This window comes from Pholis gunnellus (genome assembly GCF_910591455.1).
Source record: "Pholis gunnellus genome assembly, chromosome: 7".
Lineage (NCBI taxonomy): Eukaryota > Metazoa > Chordata > Actinopteri > Perciformes > Pholidae > Pholis > Pholis gunnellus.
In genome coordinates this window covers 4,068,509-4,092,498 of record NC_136533.1, presented here as the reverse complement: position 1 = coordinate 4,092,498, position 23,990 = coordinate 4,068,509, and the positions used below count along the sequence as shown (strand labels likewise).

General features: G+C 44.5%; 1 protein-coding gene across 2 annotated transcripts; it reads right to left on the bottom strand.

Moving 5' to 3' along the window:
- Positions 1-1,178: 1,178 nt before the first annotated feature.
- LOC306698531 (kinesin-like protein KIF21A) lies at positions 1,179-23,570 on the bottom strand. Of its 2 annotated transcripts, XM_079162857.1 has the most exons (32): positions 23,394-23,570; positions 22,764-22,904; positions 22,424-22,555; positions 22,164-22,334; positions 21,318-21,433; positions 20,894-21,089; positions 20,608-20,797; positions 20,410-20,476; positions 19,943-20,131; positions 18,249-18,336; positions 18,042-18,156; positions 16,911-17,099; positions 16,169-16,368; positions 15,662-15,769; positions 15,471-15,539; positions 15,228-15,358; positions 14,705-14,849; positions 13,599-13,793; positions 13,328-13,429; positions 12,923-13,088; positions 12,327-12,347; positions 11,506-11,563; positions 10,903-10,957; positions 10,610-10,812; positions 9,897-10,016; positions 6,314-6,450; positions 5,660-5,834; positions 5,206-5,370; positions 4,554-4,671; positions 4,139-4,309; positions 3,538-3,737; positions 1,179-3,401 (listed from the first exon to the last, which is right to left on the bottom strand). In XM_079162857.1, the coding sequence occupies exons 1-32, from the start codon at positions 23,550-23,552 to the stop codon at positions 3,311-3,313; spliced, it is 4,383 nt and encodes a 1,460-aa protein (XP_079018983.1). In that variant the 5' UTR covers positions 23,553-23,570; the 3' UTR covers positions 1,179-3,310. The 2 variants fall into 2 exon arrangements, with proteins under 2 accessions (XP_079018983.1, XP_079018984.1); XM_079162858.1 differs by lacking the exon at positions 12,327-12,347.
- Between the last annotated feature and the right edge of the window lie 420 nt (positions 23,571-23,990).

The following is a 23,990-nucleotide window of genomic DNA, read 5'->3' as shown; positions in this document are numbered from 1 at the left end:
ATTGTATATTTATAAGATGTTATAATAGTAACATGCGGGCCAGGCAGCAATTCAGTATTATCATGTTTTTTTTTGGTGGAACTACCCTTTAAAAGTACATTTAAAGTACCAATATAACAGTCTTAAAATACAAGTACCCCATTCAAAATCTTGAACTCAATTATCAGCAAACTCGGCTTTAACAAGTGCAGCAAAACGTGACTCTGTAAAACAGTGTAGAGGAATTATTGCTGGTAAAAGAGTAATTACAGTTCACCATGATTAGTTTCGTTTTTTGGTCCTCACTGCTGGTTGACTGTGATGACCCTCAGAGGCCCCAACAGCTCGTTATTCTTGATGTCACTGGTTAAATATACAGCACTGACGACACGGTCTCGTGGATATCCAACTCACCGGGTGGTCATCGCAGTGAATATAAGCTGCTTCTCTTGTGAGCCAGATGACTAAAGTGTCAGTGGAAGTATTTTTGGACATTGACAGCTCTGAGGATTCCTCACACCGTCGCTGGTCAGTCCTGAAGGTGCTGCTACTGCCATCTTGTGGTCCGCGCTTCAAACACTGGTTTCCTCACCTAAACCACAGCCAGCTCTGAGAAATTAAGAGCAGGAGATTCAGAGAGAAACAGGAATGAGGAGCTCTCTCTCTCTCTCTCTCTCTCTCTCTCTCTCTCTCCACAGCAGTGTTGGAGGTCGTGTGTGCGCGCACATAAACGCTCATTCTGGTCTTGTAAGATATTTTAGGGGGGAAACCTAAAGAAACATATGTAAGGAAATCCCAGAGACTATTCACATATTGAATCTCTGATGAATAACAGAAGTGGCATTTAGAAATAAACCTTTTGTCTGTAACACTGAAATAATGGAGCCTATAGGGGATGATCCTACTCTTTGACTGTCTCATTGTGTCATTATAAAATACATGTCAACTCTTACTTTAATAAAATGTGACAAGGAAATAACATTTTATTTCAAGCCCCTCTATATAGCCCTTAGAAGACGTTTAATAAATGGTTTATAACACACTGTATTGCAAGAACATATAGCTTTATTAATGAATTTGTCAACACAAAATCAACTGTGGGCTCCCATGAGCAAATAATGAAAGACAATTAATTACAATGAAGTCAAAGAAAGCTGTAATAATATAGATTTATAACTAGTTATAACTATTAACCCTGTACATCAATAAGCACTTAAGTGTGTCTTTATAGTGTGTTATAAATCATTCGTATACTGCTTATAAAGGCTTAATAGGGGGACTTAAAGTAGCGCGTTACCAAAATAAGAGACGTGTTACCAAAATAAGAGCTTAAGATTGTCTAAAAATCAAGAAAATCTAACAGGCAGACAAGGAACCGAGGAACTCCTTTTCTGAGATAAATTTGTAAAATAAGAATAAAAGAAACAAAATGTTACAGTAGCTCTTAGAATAAGTAACCTACAGATAAATGAGTAATTATTGAAATGAGTGACAGAACCAAGAAGAAACACGGAGCTGGTCGTTTTTGCCAGATGGCGTTTATTCTCACCGAGGCATCTGACATTAGAATCGCTACAGAGTCCGCCATTAGGGAACGGCTACTACAACTCCAGAGTGGGAACGTCCAGGATATGTGGAACGGGGACAGCATGACAAACAAAACAAAAGACAAAATAATAATTAAACTAGCCGTAGGCCACTAAACACAAGCTGCCACCTCATTGGAGGGGAAGCTTCCCGCCAAACTCTGGTCCTCTCTGGCTCTCGTGTGGTCCCACAAAGCTAACATTCAGTCACACTTCCTTTCTTTAAATACATTGTTTACATACATTAGATTTGCACTCGAGTAATGCCAACGACTGCTGGTTCACCGAACATTCAGAAGTGACGGTTAAATCAGCGGGGAGACCAGGAAGTCTCCAGGAAGGCCCCACGAGGATCAGAACCCGGGGTCCATGACAAGGAGCCCTCTTGTGGGGGGTCGAGAGAGGAAGGCGAGCACACGACTTTAAGACGACGACTCAGCAGTGAAGATTCAGGGAGCGAACGTACGCTTTTACATGCGGTGACACGTGAACGACAAGTGAAGCACATCCTCTAAACGCTGAACCGGCTCACATTCACCAAACATTATTAAGTGCATCTCAAAGACCAACTGTGTCTGTTTGTAACAAGTGCTCAAGAGTTAAAGGATTAGTTTGACACGTGTTCGCTTTCCGCCAGTGTTACATGAGAAGATCAATACATCTGCAGCTAGTTAGCTTAGCATAAAGACTGGAAGAAAGAGGGGAAGGCTCGTCTGGCTCTGACTGAAGATAACAAAATAGACTAAATAAGTTTTGTTTGTTTCAGAGGAGACACTCGAGGCAAAACAGTTTTTCATGCAATGATCAATTTTGAGATCTTCTATAATTAGTTTCTTTCTTCAGACTAATGCAAACAAAACATCCAAAATACACATTCAGGGTTGTATTTTACTACATTGTCTATTTGCGGCTGTAGATTTATACTAAATTCACCAAAAGTGAGAATTAGATAATTACCTTTTGTTTTTTTCGTACAGATTAAACAAACGAGATATAACGTGATAGTTAGTGAGCTCCTCGTTTCCAGTCTTTATGCTAAGCTAAGCTAACCAACAAAAGAACCCTCCAAACAATCATTTTTCCACCAAAAGTCGAACATTGCGTTACAGTGAGGCTGCTACTGTGCAGTGCTTTCTGTTCACGAGTGCAGTGACAGCAGAGACGACGAGTTCACATCATTTTGGTCGCTGATCTTTAACAGCTGCAGAAATTGAGGCGCACAAAAGCAGAAGAGGAAGTTAAGGGGAACAGTGATTTGTCTTTTTTCACATACAGTAAAGCCACTTTTGTTATTGTGGGGGGGGGGGGGGGGGGGCTTTGGGTTCAGAGAAACAATCCAAAACATTTTCAAGAAACTGGAGACCCGGGTTGGGCAGACCAGCTCCCAACCCGTTAGCTCGACGTCCTGCTGTTTTTTCTCTCCCTAGCAGAGCTGCAGAGATATTATCAATTAGTGCGTTTGTCGTGTTCTACTCTTAATTAAACGTCTTCAGTGCGATAGAGAAAAAGACGAGCTCAATCTGCAAAGAGTCATTAACGATGCGGTGAATTAAAACTGATTAGCACGACCCACTGACGCACGGAGAGTCGGGGGAAAAGAGTGATTGTGGTTCCTTCTGTTGAGAGGAGACTACGTTCCTGTTGGCTCAGTCATAAAGGTTACGTTGCAGGTGAAGGTATGCGTTTTTAGGAGTAGTGCAGGGCAGCAGCATCAAAAGAGGCCGTTAAGTGTCCTCCCACAGCGTTCAGTTACTGGCCACCTCGTCCGCATTGTCCGCCGCCTCTAAAGTGCTGTCCAGTCCACCGCGAGCGCGCCAGATCTTCACAGTCCGGTCACTGGAAGACAGGAACGTGGAACAGTGAGAAAGGACAAAGAAGTAAAAAGGATAATATTAGCTAAGAGTTTACAGAGTCTAATCTGAATAGTGTTCTCAATCTAACTGAAGGCCATAGGACGTGCAGAGAGACTCACTCGGAGGCGGTGAACAGGTGGCTGCTGTTGGTGGAGATGCCGTTGATGGGGCTCTCGTGGCCCTTCAGCTCCCCCAGAGTCCCCAGCGTGTCCGTGTGCCACAGCTTGAGCACCCCTCCTCTGCAGCCGCTCAGCAGGGCCGGGGACCCGGGGACGACACCCAGCGCACAAACCCAGTCCCGGTGGGCGTTCGGGACTTGCTGTTGGAGGGAAGGATGGAGAGTTTTTAACAGTTACGAAGGATCTCACCATTTTACTGCCATCTGTAAATGATGCTGAAGAGTAACTTTTGAATTGAAAAACATATCTGTAATCATGGCACAATTCAAACGGGATACAATCATCATCCGTCTCTCGCCATTGATTGCTTCACATATTTTTCCAAAATAAGTTCCCATGGCTGTACGCCTGATTTAGCCTCTGTTTAAATTAGAGAATTATTTCTATTGACGTGCTTCTTTTTATAGATAATAAAAGTAAAAGCACTTTAAATTCCCTCCTTGATGAGACACAAATAAACCTGCAAATGAATCCATCAAATCAAACACCGAACCAGATATTTTACTGCATCCCCTCCTCATCAGCGTCCACGCTCCAGTACCTGCAGCAGGTCTTTGCGGTTCAGGTCCCACTTCTTGATGCCGTTGTCTCGAGAGCCGCTGAATAAAATGTCGCCCTGGACCACCAGCGACTCGATGCCGTCGTAATGGGGAGGTTCAAAGTTGTGTGTGGGGCCGATGCTCCCCAGAGAGCCCTCAGTCACGTCGAACAGCTGCAGCCAGAAGAACGCTGAATGTTAAACGGTGTGTTTACACCACAGCAGCTGTGTGGTTTCTCTGCATCTTATTATACTCAAGGTAGACACGCTAGGTTACTCTCATGATGGAGCTTTGTGTATTTTATTCCTGGAATCATAAACTTCATAATCATAGTCTCATCTTTGGCTTTCTTAAACGGGGCTCAAAATAAACATTAGGATCGAGTGCTGGGTGTAAGTCCAGGACATGATGACACACCTTGATGTAGTGGTCCTTGGACCCGGTGATCACCAGGTCTTGGTTGTTTACAGACTGATCCACAGTCAGACACATCACGGGGCCGAGGTGACCGGTAAGTTTCCCCGTGGACGCAAATCTGACACAAGAGGAGAAAAAATGAATTAAATTGAAATAGTCTTCACAGCACAAGGAGGGTAAACAAAGATTGTGAATAAAGTTTGGAACATTCAATCTTGGTGCCTGTTGTTGATTCAAAGTTATTTTTAATTATCCAGGCCGCTGATTTAATAACATGTTGTTCTATCTCAGAGGAAGAATTCATCAAAACGTGTGCGAGCTGGCTGCAAGTGATGGACGACAGCTTTGGATTGGACGCCTGTCAGGTTTCACATTGAATCAGGAAGAGGGCGCTGAATTAACTCACGATGTGCGTTATGATGCTGAACAAATGGTAATATTGATGAATCTTTCCTAGGCTGACAGGACTTTGATTATTACGTGTTAGACGCAAATCTTAAAGACAGAAGATATTTCACTAATAGATTAAAGCAGACTGCCATCCCCAAAACACACACGAGTGGTTAAAAACACTACATTCACTTGTCAAAAGCCTGAATGATCGATATGCAGTACACTGTCTGAGGTATTTAAATTCAGCCGCTCCATTTACCTTCTGAGATCCCAGACTCTCACCGAGTTCCCGGCGGCGGCGTACAGAACCATCCCGTTGGGGTTGAGAGCGATCTGGTTGATCTGGTTCTCTCCTGCCGGGATGGTGACCGTCCGGCTGGTGTTTGACGGGCAGACGTCCCCAACGTTAACCTGACCGGAGGACCTGGAAGGTTTGGTTTAGACGTGACATTAGTCAGGTTGTTGTTTACTTGTGATCTGGTCTCCGTACAGATTCACGGAACAGATGTGGAGCTGAGGCAATACTGCAATGTTTAAATTCACATTCAGGAATTATCTTCCTCTAAGATCATTCAAGGCCTAATATAACTGACAGTCATGCATAATTCACAATGTCAAACACAAGTTCTACAAATGCATGAAGAGTAACACTTTGTTTTTTTATTTCAGTTTCAACATAAGAGGAAAAGGCATTTTCAGACCGTCACACTCACGTCAGCATTCGGATGCACTTGGCCGAGTCGCGGATGTCCCAGACTTTGATGTAGGAGGTGGAGACGGTGAAGACCAAACTGGAGCTGTAGCGGACCGACACCACGTTGTTGGGGTGGCCGGCCAGGGACATTATCTCCTGACCCGTCACCAGATTCCACACCTTACAGGTCCGGTCTGCAGGAAGACACGCAGTCTATCATCTCAACAGAACTATTTTTTAAAAAATGAGTAAAAGAGCGCAGCTCTGACAAGACTGACAGGAAATGTTATTTGCAGCGAGGCCTAAAACACAACATCTTAATGACAACAAAACTAAATAGAAGTGAGAAAGAGAAGCTGACAACTTCAATCCAGGTGATTGCCAACATATTCACCTCCATTTATCATCATAGAAATCTCCCCCACCGTGAGAGTTACACTGTGTGTACAATGTCACTTCACCTCATTTCTCCACACACTGTGCGTATGACAATCTTAATTAATCCCCGTCAGCTTTTATTTGCCGTTATACAAAAGCATAACAGCGTGTCAAAAGCGTGATAAATTAGCCGTAAGAAGCAGAGACATGTGAGGAATACTGATGAGGCGGAGAGGAATTATGGGTGAAGAGGTGACGGGAGGATGGAGGGAGAAAGGGATTGTGGGAGTTTCACCTTTGGATCCCGTGAAGAGGAGGTCATCGGTGCAGTCCACGCAGAGAACGGCTTTACTGTGTCCCTCGGCCACGTGGACGCACTGCAACGTCGCCGACCGGCTGCTTTTAGTGGGAGGCACAGGGTTGATCACGCCCCTGGAAAACACACACACACACACACACACACACACACACACACACACACACACACACACACACACACCTCTATCAAACACCGTCCAACAATCTTGAGCGCAGCAGAAATCACACCCACACAACCAGAGTCATGCCCAGCGTGCAGCTCGTGGCTGATTAGCACGATGCTGCGAATCAAGAACAGAAAAGAGAAGACAAGGACAAGCCACAGAAAAATGAGGAGACAGATGAGAACAGCTGTGCCGAAGAAAGGAGCTTCTTGTTTCCAGCCTATAATAGATAAAAGAAACACCCTAAAGAGACAAAAGACAGAAGATGACTGGAAACCAGCGGTGTCGGCTCATCAGACGGCCAGATCGATCTCTTACTGGCCGGCCGTGTGGACTGATTGTCTGATAGGGTGACTGTACGATCGCTATCGGTGCCAGCGGAGCGGCGCGATGAGCTGATGGTGTACCGCAAAGCCAGACGTCGATATTCAGGAGTTTTGAATAAATGAGGTTTAAAAAGGCCTGCTGTGTGCAGAATAATGAAAATAAAAGGGCTCATGAGAAGAGAGGATTATTAAAGGGTTTAGCAGCAGCAATACGCTTAACAAGATGATACTGTTTGGGTTCATTGTAATTATCTATTGATCCAAGAACTTGCATTCATTAACTGCTCATGTGTGGTTAATCTCGTGTTTGGGGAGGTTTCCGGTTAAACGTCGGTCTGATGAGAAGAAATCCACACCGTGTGAGTCTGTGTTTCAGTTTTCACCTTTCTGCCCCCCGTACACCCAAAAGTGACATTTGAGTGAATTGTGTGGCAGGTGAAACATAACATGAGGTTGTACTTGGGTGGAGCGGAGCGAGGAGGGGAAACCGAGCGGAGGAGGTGGTTGGAGGACAGGTGGAGGTATCCGTTCGCCCTGGAGGAGAAGAGAGGATCCGATAGTCCTGAGACCCGATTGGCTACTGAACACCAATTACTTCCTGTTCTTATCCGAGTTACCTAATCATTCTGTATTGGATTAAGACTAGAGTGAACTTCTGTACTCATGAGTGTGAAGGTATTTTAAACAATAATAATGTAACGTTACCCTAATGTTATACAATGACCATACAGGACTATACCGGTGGTGCAGCATGTCGGAGCTGTGACGTCCTCTACCTTCCATGTTTCCACTGCTTTCAGGTCCAACCAGGCAAGTTTGAAAATCATTGCGCTGAAAGTTGAACTTCTGTTATTGTCACATCGTCCGCCCAAAATCATGTGCAGAGTTGAATCTACAGTAATCTAATCTACCAGACAAGAACTCCCACGATGCCCGTTTTCAATTTGATGGTTATACATTTCTGTGTTACTGCGCTAAATAATAATGATAACTGTTCAAAATCTCAATGTAGTAACAACTATAGTCCCCCGAAAGTCAAACGCAGCACTACTTATTTAGTCTACATTTAGTTAAGAGCTGAATCTGACTTCTTGACAGTTTTTACTTTTTAGAAAACGATTTTTGCTGAAGAAATGTACAATTTCTGCAAAAAGCAACTCTTACAATGTGCAGTAGCTACAAAGCAAGTAGTAACGGTTCTCTGGTTGTGTAGAAACGGACGCCTTCTGGCAGCTGACTCTTAAACACTTAAAGTTACCAATAAGGAAGACAATTCTTACATTACCATTCAACACTTTAACTCCCCAAAACAAGACGTTTACTATGATGGAGTACCGGTCACCAGCAAGTCTGTGCAATGATTTCCCATTACATTCAATACAACTGAGAACATAATGGCTACATGGAAGGTTGAAAACAAATCTCCCATCCTACAGTATGCACTGCTAAATGGTCCAAACACCACCATGCATTACCACCAGTATGGTCTCCGATGGTTTTAGGACACTTTGTCTTTGACTACAACATAACGAGCGCAACACAACCTTGAGGAAGCTCGTTATTGTGTCACTACACAACGTCTAAATGTGCGCCTCACGTTTACATTAGCAGGAGATGTCGACAGTAAAATGTGAAATAAGGCGGCGGTTTGGAGTGCAATGCTCTGGCTCGTCCCTAGCATCTTAAGCTAACTCTAATCTCCGGCTGGCTCGTGTTGATTCGACTTATCTCTGGTTCTTACTTATCCTGCAGATACCCGGCCATACGGCTAAACGCGGCGAGGTGGTTACTGGGACGAGCGGTGGGGGAGAGAGGAAGCGGCGGGATCTTCATCAGGATCCGGATGCCCGGGCTGTGGAGGAAGACAGTATAGGGCTGCCAATTAAGCTGCAGCATAATTAAAGTGTGCGGCGCTAAGCTGTTTACACACTACTGGCAGCAGTGTGGGAGGACGGCACGGAGACAGAAGGGAGACGCATATGCTGCACTGACGTCGTAGGGGAGCAACTGTCGGGACAGCTTGACAGGAAAGAGTTCCCGGGTTCAGACTCGTCTGAGGAAGACATTACTGAGGCTTATTATAGATCTATATATTAAGATATTGTCCAGTCGTGACAGTTCCTGCCTCACCAGAGCTGCACAAATAACACTTATTTGTACATTTACAGCAGAAGTTATCAAAAGTTATTTTATATTTTAAAGCCCAACACATCCCGGGGATTTAGTAGCCTCGTTTCAGGGAGAAGCATGAAGTCAAATTAATCTACAAACACCAAAACACCCTCTATCCTCTATCCTCAGACCCTTGACCCTCGTTTAGTGTAATAATACTACAACATTTGGATTTGGAGGCTTTTCACTGTAAGAGAAAAAGAAATCTGTGCACAATTTTTGGTATGAAAATGATATGAAGATTAATATAATACCAGCTTAATGTGAGTTATATCAAAGCATCTTCAATCAGCAGCTTAAATTCAACTAAAACTAGCCAACGTGAGGCTGTAACGCACCTAAAAATAAAACAGATGAAAAAAGAAGAGGCTACTTAGATTAGATAGATTTAGATCGAGTTCCTCTAAAGTGTCCTGGTAGCCTAGTGGTTAAAACATAAACTCTTACTATTCCATCAATGATTTTGACGTTTCATTTTGGGGCTACAGTTTAAACCACAACGGGACGATTGGACGTTCAAACAACGGAACAGTTGAAACGGCACATTACTGTATTTCAGTCTTAATAAGACTACTGTAATAACCTACGGATCAGACGAAGAGAGAAAATAAATTAAAACGCGTATCACACGTAGATCAGCAGCAGAAGAGGTTGATTAGCAAGCTGAACAGTGAATTTGAGTCAAAAGAGAAATCCAAGTCACGTAGGAACGACGAGACTTTAAATTCAGCACAGAACTCGGCAGGTCAAAAGGTCATCACACCAGGCGAGGAGCACGTTTGATACCGCATGCTTCGTCAAAGCAGGAAACCGAGCAGGAGGAGTATTAGTAGAGTCGAAGTGAAGTTATTTTGCTTTTCCCGGCCTCGCAGCCACAATGCCGGCAACCGGCTCTTACTGTTTGATCTCCTTGAGCTTTGCCCTGTCGGCCGCTGCCTTGTCGTAGGTCTTCCTGCGAGAGAGCGGGGAAGGCTCCGGGGCTCGCTTCTCCAGCCCCGACGAAGTTCTGGAGCCAGAACTGATCGTTTCAGTATCATTAAGGTTATCCACAGACGACACAAAGAAATATAAAAACAAAACAATGATAAAAAGGATGTGAAAACAACATATAAATGATGGCAACAATGAAGAGATGAACATGCAGCACACAGAAACACATGTTACCTGAGATTTAAAGTCCCAAACTGTGGGACTGTGTTGACTTTGTGCTCCTCTAAAATATATTTCTGTTACTTTACTTGCTGTTGGGCAACTGTCAGCCAATGCTTTCTATTTTTACATACAAGTCAGTGTGCACTTATGTTTGAAACATGGCTTTCCACAAGCCAGTTAAAGCAATCGGTTAGTATTTTTTGCTGAGAAAGGTAGTTTCCGCAGGGGACAGTAATAAATAAGCCATACAAATGTTATTATTGGCTCCTCTCGACATGCTTCTACCTCAAAGGACTGCTCAGGTTGGGGGAGGTGTGGCCATTTGATGTAAAGATGCTCATAAATAATGTGAAAGAAAAAATGAACTGAAGCAGAGGATGTAGCGGCAACATCAAACATGCAGGAAGGAAGGAAGTAGTAATTATTGTGTTAGCGACAGAGTGCCGGGCCTGGACTTACATGCTGCCCATTTTAGAGGAAAAGCCTGGGGAGAGAGCTGTGTAGTCCCTGACTGATGAGCCTGACGAGTCCACGTCTCCGCCCCCGTCCGGCGTCTCAGCCAACGGCAGCAACGGGCCGGAGAAGTCGGCGGTGGACGCATCGGGGGCGGAGTCGCTGTTTGCGTACAGCAACTCCATCTGAGTGGTGGTCCTCCTACGAGCCTGAAGGGGAGAATACAATGAAGACGGGACGTCATCGGGGGGGTGAACGCTGGTGCATGCAGAGAACGAGGCACGAACACATCGTAATACCTTGTTTCTGGTTTTGGTCTCTCCACAGAGTTTCATGAGATCCGACGTCAAGGAGCTGACGGGAGTACAAGAGTTTCATACGAGTCAATACAGATCGCTAAAAACACACAATACATAAGAACATACAATGTAGCATCAAATATAAACTCATATAACACATCATACTGCATAAATAAAACACAGAACTGCTAAATGGGAACCTGCACGATGATCATGTGTGTAAATATGATAAACATGAAGGTGATTATTTAAGTATAAACTTCTTCCTACTCCTTTTCGGTCACATTTATATTTATTTAGTTTATTGAGAATTTGCTCTTTATATGTTTACTGTTCATTTAATCAGTTATTCTTGGTTTGTTTTCTTATTTGTTAAATGTTTAAAAAAATAGTGTAAAATGAATGCGTTAAAATAAACACGACGTAAATGCTAAATAAAAATGTAACATTAACACAAGTATAAGATAACATTAACAGTTAACCAAAATAAAATTAGGCAACATAAACATTCACAGGAACACGTATACGTCATAACACCACACAACATAAAAGAATGTAACACAGCATAATATCAAGTCATAAGATACATAATGTGTAACTTACTTCCCCTCTGCAGAAGGGCTCTGAGCAGACTCATCACTGCTGCTATCGTCTCCATTTTCTGTCGAATGAGATCAATGAATAATATTAAAGTTTGGAGGAAACCCTCCGGGCCGATGAGGCCGAGTTGTCCGCTTATGATTTTCTAAAACGGTCCTCAGCTGAAACACTTTTCCTCCGCCTTAATAATTCATCTTTTTGCTCTTTCACTAAAGGGTGAGGCAATTTTTCTTTTACTTTAAATAAAAGAAGCTGCTCAAAATGGGTGTAGAGGGGACGAACAAGGGGAGCGGATGAGGGCGATGTCAGCGCGGCGCCATGCTGTTTTATCAATAAACAGACACTTGGGTCCTCACTGAGCTGAATCGGGGTCAGATGGATGGAAAGGAGGGGTCAGAGGTCAGAGAGCGGCCAGGGGGAAGGGGGGGGGGGGTTATTGAGAGAGACGTGTGGGCGAGTTGGGGGGCGAAGACAACAAGGTGGAGGAGTGAGAGGAATCATTAGTCCGCTGCTCCCGACGGGGTCGGCTGACCTACAGAGCTACAACACCCACGCTGAGTGGACTCCTGAGGAAGGGTCTCGGGTTAGCGGGGCGCTAAAGCATGGAGGCTGTAGCGCATGGTGAGCTAGGAGGAGGAAGAGTGGATCCAGACGAGGGGAAGGGAAGGGAAGAGGTCAGCAGACAAGATGGAGGGAAGCCTTGGTTGCATTGCACCTCATGCACCTGTTCCATTGTTATGTTTCGTTAGTTTGTAAAAAGTGCAAAAGGGGAAGGAACCATGCGTTCATAACACAGATTAGGAGTCTGATATGGTTTCACTTACCAGCCGGGATGTTACCTAGCTCTGCAAAAACGTAAGACAACAAAAAAGGAAAACGTGGGGGAACAGGAAAAAAAGGCAATGCACAAAATCAAAAACACTGTCCCCCGAAGTTCTAAGAGAAAACAAACAAAAGAAAATAAAGTGCAGCTACTGTAAACAGAGCATCCGGCTGAACAGAGGCTGGAACAAATACTTCAAACAAACAACTCGGTAACCTATCAAATGTGACCACATTTAGGAATTTGTCTCATAGCGATAGGATCTTCATAGCAGACTTTAACAGTGGAACTATGCAGCAGAGTTACAATAACTAGACCAGCTTCTATTCAGCAGAAGGCATCAGGCAAGAGCGTGTCAATAAACCCCATCATGCAACTGAACAATAAGCCAGCCGACCTCCTGAAAGGCCAATGGATTTGTAGCCGACATGTTTAGTGGCAAATTAACAGAATTGATTCGTGGAAGAGAAACATCTGAATCCCTGTTGTACTTGTGATATTAAGGACACTTCCAGGAGGTGGGTCTGGGTTAAACCAGTCGGGGGATCTGGTCCGCGTTTTCAAACTCAACCCGAATAAAACAAACGCCGTCGTCACCTTGCAGCGCGTTCCCCAGCAGCGCGTCCAGCTCCGGGTTGAACTCGGCCTTCTCCTTCAGCATGTGAAAGAGCAGCTGGTTCTGTGTGGCGCTGGTGATCTCCGTCTGCTTCAGCCGGCCCTCCATCACCTTCACCTGGGACTCCTTCTGGGCTGCCTGGAGACCCTGAGGAGGTCACAACGGAGACATCATCGTACACATCCAATTTCAGCCACATCGAGCGAAGACTGGAGTTAGAGTTACGATCGGATTGTTTCACAGTTGTGTTAGAAAAACGCACAAATAAAACCACTTCACCGTCGTCTTTATTATCTAAAATGTACATAAATTTAACAAAATTTGAATATCTATCCGGGACCATGTATAATAAATGACATCATTATGAAGTAAATCTATGCCGGTACCTTGTTGATGGCCATGGACATGAAGTGATCCAACAGAAAGCGAGCTTCCGTCAGCGTACAGGAACTAACCACAGCAGAAATATCCACGGTGTCGCCTTCCTCCTGCAGAAAAAGAAACAGCGTTTTTATACAACTTCTCTGAAACTCGTGAGGACAAAGAACTCTTTACGTCACACTTGAGCTGTTCAGCGTTCAGATCTAGTCAGTGATGAGATAAAAGCTCATTCACGCTCTCCATCTATTTAACCAGCCAGCAGATCCTCTCTCTCACCTTGGTTTCCTCCATCTGCATGATGTTGGCCTGACAGTCCGCGATGCTGTCGTTGATGTAGTCAATGTTGGCCGTCAAAGCGTCCACTTCCTCGTTAAGAGGAATCGCTGCCTTCTCTGCCTCGGGCCCCTCCCTGAACAGACGGTCCCTCTTCCTGATGACCTTCTCTTTACGCTTGGTCAGCTCCTCGCGTTGCTGGGAACACAAAACACAGATTTCAGTCCATGGAGTTATTTAAATGTTGCAGAAGTGCAGGGAACAGGAAAACGATAAGGTCTTTGGTTCATGTAGTTCATTTGAAAAGATTTTAGGCCAGGTTTTTATTTTTTATAGTTTGCCATCGTGCAACAACAAGACGATGTGGCAGTACTTCAATCCTCCTCTGAGGTCAGAATCTGACATTTGAATTTTCCCCAAAACAAACTAAACCCTCAGTTAGTCTGAACAGCATTAATATGAAACAAACAAGCTTCTCACAGAGATCTGCCGGACACCTCTCAAGCCTCTTTAATCATTTTCATTCAGCAGACAAAGTGCAGGCTAATATAGGCTTTACAGCAGATGTAAACATGTTGATTTAGTGTGTTATTAGTTGAAAAGTATACTGCTGTGTGTGTGTGTGTGTGTGCTGGGTGACGTTTTACACTTCGTATGTCCTTTTTTTGCCCTTTTTGGTGATGCAAGTGTCATAAATACAGTAGAGTGACAGGTTTATCGCACCTGCATCAGAGCAGGTTGACAGTTAAAGGGGCAGTGTGTAGGATGTGATGGCATCTTAGTGGTGTGGTTGCAGATTGCAACCGACTGGATACCCCTCCGCTCAATCCTCCATCAGTAAAGCTTCGTTAACGTGAGCCGCAGAGGGTCACAAACGTCTCTTTCCAAATTAAAGTCTATGGGAATAAGTCTGTTTTCGGCCCCATGACGGACACGATAAGTTGTAATTCCACGGTTTGGCCACTATATTTATATATAATTTGATTCAAAGACTGGCTGTATTCCTGGGGGCTTGATGCAAAACCGCGTTAACGCCGTTTGTCTCGCTCAGGGCGTAGTGGATAAATCAAGACATCTCCCAGTACAACAACGTACTGCCGTAGCTTTACCTTGAGGAGGCGGTTCATGTCGGCCTCCATGTTGGAGATGGTCATCCTCTGCATGATGACGTCCGTGATGCGGCGCTCCAGAGACTGCCACTTATTGCGCGCGATTCTGGTGGAGTAAATACCTACTGTACGCCTGTAGGAAGACCTGCACACACACACACACACACACACCCACACACACACACACACAGCATCGGTCAATAATGGATTAAACACATTGATGATGTATATCAGCTCATAAACATGTTCCAGGTGCAGATTTTATGTAGTCAAATCCAACATAATAAATGGCTAAACAGCCATGTGCAAAGAGGATTTGACATTCTAGGATGACTTATGATGGTGCAGGTGTTAAGTGCCTCACTTCCATGTGCGGTTATTTATTGCTGAGAGGATAAAACCTGGCCTATTTTGGTTTACGAGAACGCATCTATATTTAGTAGCCTTCCTCACGTGCCTCTCTGTAAACATGTGCACACACACACACACACACACACACACACACACACACACACAGACTCACCGAGTGCCGTTGGGAGCAGCGTTGCCGGAGGAGTACAAGCGTCCAGATGGAGGTCTGTAGGTGGAGTCCTGCACCTCCTTCCTGACGACCTTACCTGAGGAGGGCCTGGCCTGCCTCCTCAGAGCCGTCACCTGACGCACGAGGCAAACGGAAACGTGAGTGAACGCTAAGAAGCGACGCCGTACAAGTGTACCCGCATAGATTATGTAAAAAAGGTAGCAATCCAATTGTGAGGCTGCTCACCTCCTCGGTCTTCCTCCTCAGAATGAGCTCCTGCTGCCGTTTCTGAGCCTCCAGTAACTTTAGTTGGTGCTGTAACACAATGAGCGCGTCAGCCTCAGTTAGATGAGGAAAAACGAAATGTTGTGGCTCAGATTAAGATGCAAGTTTAAAAAGAAAAGAAGGATGCAGAGGACTTCCCCCCCGTCGCTGACCTCTTGCTTGCGCTGGTCTTTCTTTAACGACGCTATTTCTCGGTTTCTGCGAGACTCGTTCATCCTGTTCTTCTCCTGCTGCTCCTTCATCTGCTTCATGAGGCGGACCTGGAACAATCACATCCAAATATATCAAACGTTCATACCATACATACATACACACAGATATTGTGAAAGCGAGTCAATATTGTGGATGTGGGAGATGCTGATTTCTTAAATCCTCCCTCTTTCTTCTCCAACGAGTCTGGCCTGCTGTACGGTTTCGTCTAAGTCACTTCTTTTGTTTTTCAAACAGGAAACATAGCTGAGAGTCAGAAGATCCGTTTCTAACTGAGTAAATCATGTGTACAGGTCTCTGATGCCACTCAAACTTGATTCATAAGTGCTACATAAACTTATTTATGAGTAAATCCTTCCAAACAAACTCAACTCTATCACTAAACAGACAGCAGGCAGAGAGACCTCACATTACAATAGAGTTATTATCACCACTGTAACCAATCGCACCTTCGTCTTCTTCATTTCCGCCACGTCCACCTGGAGCTTCCTCAGCTGTTTCTCGTACTGCGATTGGTTCTTCAGCAGGCGGGCGTGCTCCTTCTGCGCCGACTGGAGCTTCTGGAGCTCCTTGTTCATGACGCTCAGCTTCTTCTCGTATTCAGCTTTGATCTTGCGCGACTTGTCGTCCGTGCCGGTTTCGACCGTGTCTGAAAAGAGTGAAACACAAACATCGTGGAAAAACCGATCTTCCTTGAACAGACGTTGACAGAACTTTTATTCGGAAGAGTTTCTTTCGCTGCGTATACAAACACATCTTCAGTAATGGTTTACACAGTCAGAAACCTTGATCTTCAGTTGTCAAAGAGTCTCTTTTGTGTGCTTTTTTTTAATAAGATGAGCTGAAAAGTCCTCCGTGCTTTTAAAAGCTCCATGCAACAACGCTTTGATCCATTAGTGCTGATAAATATAAATGTAACTGTCATCGTCTGAGAGCTTTCACTTTAAAGGATTCTCTGAAGTACATCAGCGTTCTGCAGCGGGTTGTTTTTATTACTAAAAGATAAAAACTGAGATCAAACAAGGCTGAGATATAAATTCTTCCAAATGGAAGTAGGACAAGCGAGAACTTAAATTGACTTCGCTTTAAGTCTGAAATAAACTCATCAAAAGGCAGCGACGTTAAGAGCCGATCCCACATGGTGGTGGGTGTGGCTAAAGGACGTACAGTGCATCAATGCGGTTCTCTTACTCATGTTTTGAAGGACCCGGTCCCTCTCCAGCTGGGTGTCTCTGATCTTGCACTGCAGCATCATCAGCTTCTGTTCGTACTGCTGCTTGAGCGTGTGCAGACGCCGCTGGCTGTTCTCCAGCTCGTCGATCAGCTTCTGCTTGATGGCGATCTCGCAGGTGATGTTGGCCAGATCGGTCTGGAAGTTCTCTGTTTGGGGAAGACACACACACACACACACACCATCGGATCACGTATTCACATCCTCAGCGATGGTACGGTCATGAATACACCGTATCTATTCATTGACAGCACATTCCTCTTTTAACTCACTTAAAAGAAATGTTTCTCAAGTCAAAGTATGCTATCAACATGAGTTGATGGTTGTATTACATAAACCATATGAATTGCTTCCTGTTGCAACATAACAGTTCACAATTCAGAGTGTTTACAACTTTATATTAAGAGCCTTGACTATTCAGTGTCGGGCTTTACCGAATAGTTCAAAGCTTCAATCATAACGTTGGCATTTTAATTAAACACTCCAATGATCTGCAGCCTTTTTTTTGTTTTTGCACATCCATTCATTTAGTTGAAACCTGATATTTCTGCACAGTTGCAGGTAAAGAGCAGGCAACACTAACATCATTACTAGTATACTGTTTGTAGCAGTAGATACCAGTGGTGGCTGCGTAGACATTTCCAATAACTACAGAGCGTTGTAATGTTTTCAGCCTTTCAAAAACAAGATTATCAGTGCAGTGAAAACAACAGTTTGCTCTCCTGCTTGCCAAACACAAAGGGAGGCGTGCACCTGTATTAAGGAGGCGGTCTAGCAGCAATGAAACAGCACCATAAATACATTTATATAACCAGTCTAACTCATCACAAAATAAAATATGACGACAGACTTTCGCAGCTTCATTTGAAGGCCGTCGCTCTCTGGTTTTTACTCAGCGGTGTTCTTCAATCTTTAATGCATCGGGGGTGAAATTATAAGTGTTCAGCTCTGAACTCTTAAACACACGTTGTACAGAGTGGCTGCTGGTCTGAGAGAAACTGGTCCGTCAGTGATGGAACAGCTCCCCCTTGTGGACAATCAGAGGCCTCTCAACGTGAACAGAGACTGCCCCCCCCCCCCCCCCCCCATACCTTTTTCATCCGTCTCCGAGTCTGAATCATCCGAGCTCTCCTCCACGTCCATCTCCTCTTCATCCTCGTCCTCTTCCTCTTCTCCTTCCTCGTGGTCGCTGCCTTCCTGGACCTCCTGCAGGATGACACGCTATCGTTTTAATATCTGAACGCACTCTTCAATGTATTTCAGTGTAAAAGATGAAAACGAGAGGCGGTCAATCATACAATGTCTGCTTCCTCGTGGACTCGCTCCGTAGTTTCCTTCTCTGTGCCCTTCTCCTGCTCGTTGTCCGGAACTTCCTCCTTGTTGGCACTGAAAGGTTCAGACATGGTGGAGAGTCAGAGACGGAGGTTATCATCAGAGACGGAGGTGCACATGGTCCACCTCCACAGGCTCACACGTCAACAAGAGGCAAATTTCTAACAGAACATCTGCAGTTAATAAAGACCTTGTTTCATTGTATTTTTTAGTTGGCAGGGCAGACGTTTTGTTATTTACATAACTGTCTTTTTGACAAACAAACTCTTTTACTGACTTCACCACCGTGTAGCAATGAAGCTGGTGACCTTACTGTGAGTATAAACAGACAGGATGCTTCTCTGTTTTCATCAGCTTGTTTGTGGAAAAGACTGTTTTTTTGTGCAAATAAAGCAGGAAAGGAATAAAAAAATAATAATTGTGAGTTGAGTCCATGAAGCAGATGTTGGATACATATTCTATCCAAACAGCAAAGTTTTGCACAAAATCCTCTGGATAAGCTGACCAAAATAAAATAAAGAAATGTAAACAGGAAAGCTACATATTCTGCCTGCATGCTCGACATTTCAACCAATATTTTTTGGAGGTTTCAAACCTTCAACACTTATAATCTAAATGGAAAATTATTGAAAAATAAAAGCATTGGAGCCGAGAGTCACAACATGTTACTGTAATCTCTGCCGTGAGGTAAAATAACTGCACGTGTCACTTACTATGAAACAAAATATCGATCTGTGGCGGATGCATTTCTCTGAACTTTAAGCAAGTTCTTTTTATTTATAATTATTATATTCACATGATTAGAACGACCCTGAGCGAGTAAAAGCGTGTAGAGAGGAAATATTAAATTAAATTATATTTCTAAAGCCCAATATCACAGATATATCCTCAGAGGGCTTTACAATCCTACGAGCTCTTTTCTCCTCGGACCCTCACAGCGGATCAGGAAAACTGGTGTTGTGATGAACTAAAGTGTTCCGAGTCTTGAAAACAGACACTTCCTAGTTATAAGTTACCTTTAAAACTTGAGACAACATCAGTAAAAACATAAAAAAGATGAAAAAGGAAGCAGGGATGCAGCGTGACGGGTCAAAGAATGAGCTGAAGGGTTCACACAGGAGATCCAAAGAGCTCACTATATAGTAAAAATCATAATAATATTGAAGGGAAGTGCGCTGATGGTAGCGAGTCTCACCCCAGGTGGGGAAACACCTGCGCAAAAATAATGAAAAAGTCAAATAAAAACGCTGACTCGGGGGAAGCAGAGGGTGGAAGCTCTGACAAACCTGGCGTCATCAACCTCTTCCACCTCCTCCTCCCTTTCCTCCCTGTCTCGCTCCTCCAACAGGTGCTGGAGTCTTCGGGGGAGGGTGAAGGGGTCAAAGGAGAGAAGGAAGCGAGAGATGAACGAAGGAAGAGAGAATGGAGGGAAGAAGGATCAGAGGAAGCTTTTTATCCTCGTTACAGCGCCCAACAACACGACTCTGATCAACCTGGAACCTCTCGTCAGTCTCTGAAGAGCTCTTTATAACATGAATCTACATTACAAACATTACATGTGTGTGTGATGAATCGCTTCATGTTGAGACTTATTGGTCTGCATCAAACACCAGCCGATCCCGGACCTACTCGTGGTTCTTTTGGTCTCCAGTAGTGTTACCTTTTCTTTTTCTTCTTCTCTCGTTTCTTCAGTTTCTCCAGGTCTTTCTTGGCGAGCTCGATGATGTCGGACGTCTCCTTCTCGGGGGCCAGCAGCGCCGGCGCTCCGTACAGCGACTGGCGGTTGGAGGCTCGAGACAGATTCTTCCTCAAGTTCTCGTTCACAGCTTCGCTCTCCAGGAGTTTGGCTCTGATGAAAGAACAACGCACACGGATGAGCCAGAGCTTGAAAATGTTTCTAATTTGTTTGTGTTGTTTAGAGAAACAAATCTTAAAAGGAAGAACAATCAAATCTTTTGAAATGTTTGCAGTTATATTTACAGTCACAGTTTGAGTACAAAGATATTTTGAGTACAAACTAACAAAAGCCCAGTATGGAGTATTATAAAGTATTACTATTATACCCTATGTATAAAGTATATTGGGGCGGAGCTAGCATCAACACAATCTACGGTCAGAGTTGTTTACCTGAGCTCTTCGATCTCTTTGATGTAACCCTGAATCATGTTTCCGATTTCTTCAGACGCACCTTCACCTGGAAGAGAACCGAGACACGGCGAGTAAAATGGCTTTTCTAAACTAAAAAAGGTGCAGATCCGGCGTTCACTACGGCCTCACAGATGAGCAGAATGAAGCCAGAGAGACGAGGATAACAAAAGGACCCACCTGCCCTGGCGAGGACCTGGTTGGCCTGGTCACTGAGCAGCTGGGTGAGCCGCGCCCTCTGAGCGTCGATGGTCTCCTGCATGGCCTTCACCCTCACCCGCAGGTTGCTGTTCTCCGTCTGCAGCATGGAGTTCTCGTGGAACATGTCGCTGAAGCTCTCCACGCCGTCCTCCCCCGACAGGCGTTTACCCTGCAGGAGGCGAAGCAGAGGGTTCAGCTCGTTTGTGACGTGAAATGTTCCCCCCCCTCTAGTTACATTTCGTTTTTTTTTTTAAACTCCTCTCACCGTCTTGTACTCCATCAGCTCGATCTGCAGGCGAGCGATCTCCGTCCTCAGGACGCTGATCTGCTGGCTGGCCTTGTCCTGGTTCACCATCACCTTGTTCTTGATGTTCCGGGCTCGGTTGGCGTACTTCAGCGTGTTCAGCGTCTCCATGAAGTCCCGGTCGGACGGGCTGATGCAGGCGATCATCACCGTTTGGCTGAGACAAGACGGGTAGTTATAAATGTTTGGAAGTATCAGCAATATTATTTTGACTTCAGTAAAACGCTAAAGAATTTAAACCACATTAAAAAGGTCTGAATATTCCTCCCCTTCCTCTCAGATGGATGTAAATAAATAGTTAAACCTTTGACCACTGACACTTCTCAGGGTCCACATAGACACGGATGGTACTTGAGGATAAAGGCGACGTCAGCTGACCACCCACCTGTTTCCTCCTAATGAGTCCTGCAGCAGTCGGGTGAGTTTGGAGTCTCTGTAAGGCACATGAGAGGAGCGCTTGCTGCGGTCACCCAGAGCACTGATTACATTCCCCAGAGCGAGCTGCAGCGACACAGAGGAGACACGAGTTTCAACGGGATGCAGCAGTTTATTCCATGACTGTTGGTTTCTGTCAATAACTAAAAAGGAGCTTGTTTGTTAAGCTAAGACTCAAAAGTTATCGCTCTGATTTTCAAGTCATTTGGGCCTGAAGGGCATCAGTTGTACGAAGTAAACGAGACAAAGATCCACCGTCGAACTTCAAATTTCCCAGGTGATCCATTTGTAAAGTTGTGCAGTCTTCACTGCCTTTAATACAAAAATTATAGAAATAATAAGAATGTATAATAAAATACTCCAGAGAGCAAAGTAAATAGAGGGAATGACGGGTTAATGACAAATAAAATCCCCCCAAATTTCTTTTTAAATACTTAAAATGAGTCATTAACATGATGAGAACATTAACACTGCAGCTGAAGTTTAATTTATTGTTTCATCGCTGCACTCAACATATCTAAATGCATTGTTATTGATATTGTTGTGCATGTTAAATAGGAGAGATAATGTTAAAGATGTTATATGTAGTGAATCATGCCACTTGGAGCTTTAATGATAACATGATTGTCTGTGTTTGTCCTTCCTCTGTGCAGTATTTCTCTTGTTGCGTAAATGATGAATGGTGAGATTCAGCCTTTAGATGGCAGTCACACTCTAGTATCTCAGCGGCTTCTCTGCATCAGAGTGACTTTACAAATCCTGCTGGAGTGACGCATAGCAGGGAGAAGCGGCTCACCAGCCCACAGTTGATGGCGATGCCCTCTTTGGCTCGATCGCCCGTCGCTCCGGTTCTCTTCAGCCTCTCGGATCCGGCAAGATCCACAAAGTGAAACTTGGCCGTCAGCGTCTCGTACTCGTCTATCTCGGAGTTTCCGTTGGACACTTTGTTGTCACTCTCACCTTCTTGCTGAGTGACAACAACACAAACAAAACAGTTAAATACGGCGGCGTCAAGTCCGGTCAAACGTTCGAATGATGCCGGAGGACCGCACGAACATTGTCGGAGGCACAGACGCGAACTTGGCACAGGTGGATGGTGAAGATGGCGTGGGATCGAGAGCTCTGGACGTTCATCTGAGTGCTGGCTGTGGTGCGAGACAGAGCCCCGAGCTTCAGGCACTGCATCATCTGACCGGGCCGAGAAAAGAGCGTTAAATACTAACAAACAACTTTGATACAGCTGTGAGGAAAACAACAACAAACACTCTCTGGCAGTGAAGGAATGAATATTAAATGGGTAATGAGTGTATTTGTAAAAGCTGAGCTGCATTAATAAACCCTTGTTTTAGTCATTAATAATGGGGCTGTTACAATGAGCACACACACACTCTGTTACCTCGGCCTCGGAGGACACGGTCCGCGTGGTCACTCCCACTGTGTAGATTCCCCCGGTGGCGTCCTCGTGGATCTTGATGTGAGATTTCTGCTTCATGTCTCGTGTGGAGTCAAACAGGTCCAGAACCTCCTCATTATAAAGCTACAAGAAACCAAAACACACACGAAAAAATGGTTCACTTTAAATCTAAATCAGAACATCTGAAGGTTCCAAAACGTTTCGGACCTTCTTAATAATATCTTCTCCATCACCAGAGGAAAACCCGCCCCCGTCGACCTACATACCGACATGTTTTTAAAATACTTATCTAGCCATTGAGTGAGTATAAATGAAAGTGATGCTGGATGTTAGAGATATGGACCCGTTTAGTAATGTGTGATAGAGTAGTTTGTCGGAGAGCTTATATTTAATGAGCTCTCGGACACCTCCTGACCCCCCGATGACAGCTGCTGCAGTTCAATCGTCAGCGTGGATCTCTTGAAACGACGGGGCGCTGGTGTCAAAGCCGGTTAGACGAGCAGTGTCAACAACAAGAGCCTGACCCCCGACATCTCTGTAAAGCCTGTAATGCTGCTAGCGAGAGAAACATCACAGCTTGTTGGTTTTATTTATTTATTTACGGTGGCGTACCTCGAGGAACTGGGCGTTGATCTTGAACTCGGGGGCGGGGAGTCCCTGCTCCTGGGCGGCCTGCTGGCGCTGCTCGATGCCCCTGTAGAGGTGGTGCACGGCGCGCGGGATGATACCCAGGTCCTCCTCCACGAAGTTCACGTCGAAGCCCGTCCCCATGGTGTACGTCTTCCCTGAACCCGTCTGGAGCGGCAGGAGAAGAAAACAACGTCATACAAGAGAACAAAGCAGGGAGTACGTCTGACTGTACCTTTGACTTACAGACACTTCAGTCTGTTTACTGGGCTCACATCATGAACAGACACTTTCTAGCAGTGGTTTTAATATTTAATCTATTTTGTTTTGGCTTCGTTTTATTTTACAGTTGGTCGTGGAAATAAACAATGAAACTTAACAACCTATCACAATAACGAAAATACATTTTGTAGAGCCGTCCCAGACCAAATTCATTATTTGTTGACCGACACCGATACGATTTAGTTAAATAATGAATTATTGGATTTAAACTGAAGATCATAAAATCACACAGAATCACCTCTTTACTGTAAATCTCGTGTTTACCAGAGATGTGTTCATAAATGTCTTTAAAGTAAGTCA

Bases quoted from the DNA above. Each gene is read 5' to 3' on its own strand.
- LOC306698531 (XM_079162857.1), bottom strand. From the start codon at position 23,552: ATGGGGACGGGCTTCGACGTGAACTTCGTGGAGGAGGACCTGGGTATC. The intron at 10,958-11,505 runs GTAAGTTACACA...TACTCCCGTCAG, and splicing joins AGCCCTTCTGCAGAGGGGAA to CTCCTTGACGTCGGATCTCA. The intron at 10,017-10,609 runs GTAAGTCCAGGC...TGAAACGATCAG, and splicing joins TCCTCTAAAATGGGCAGCAT to TTCTGGCTCCAGAACTTCGT.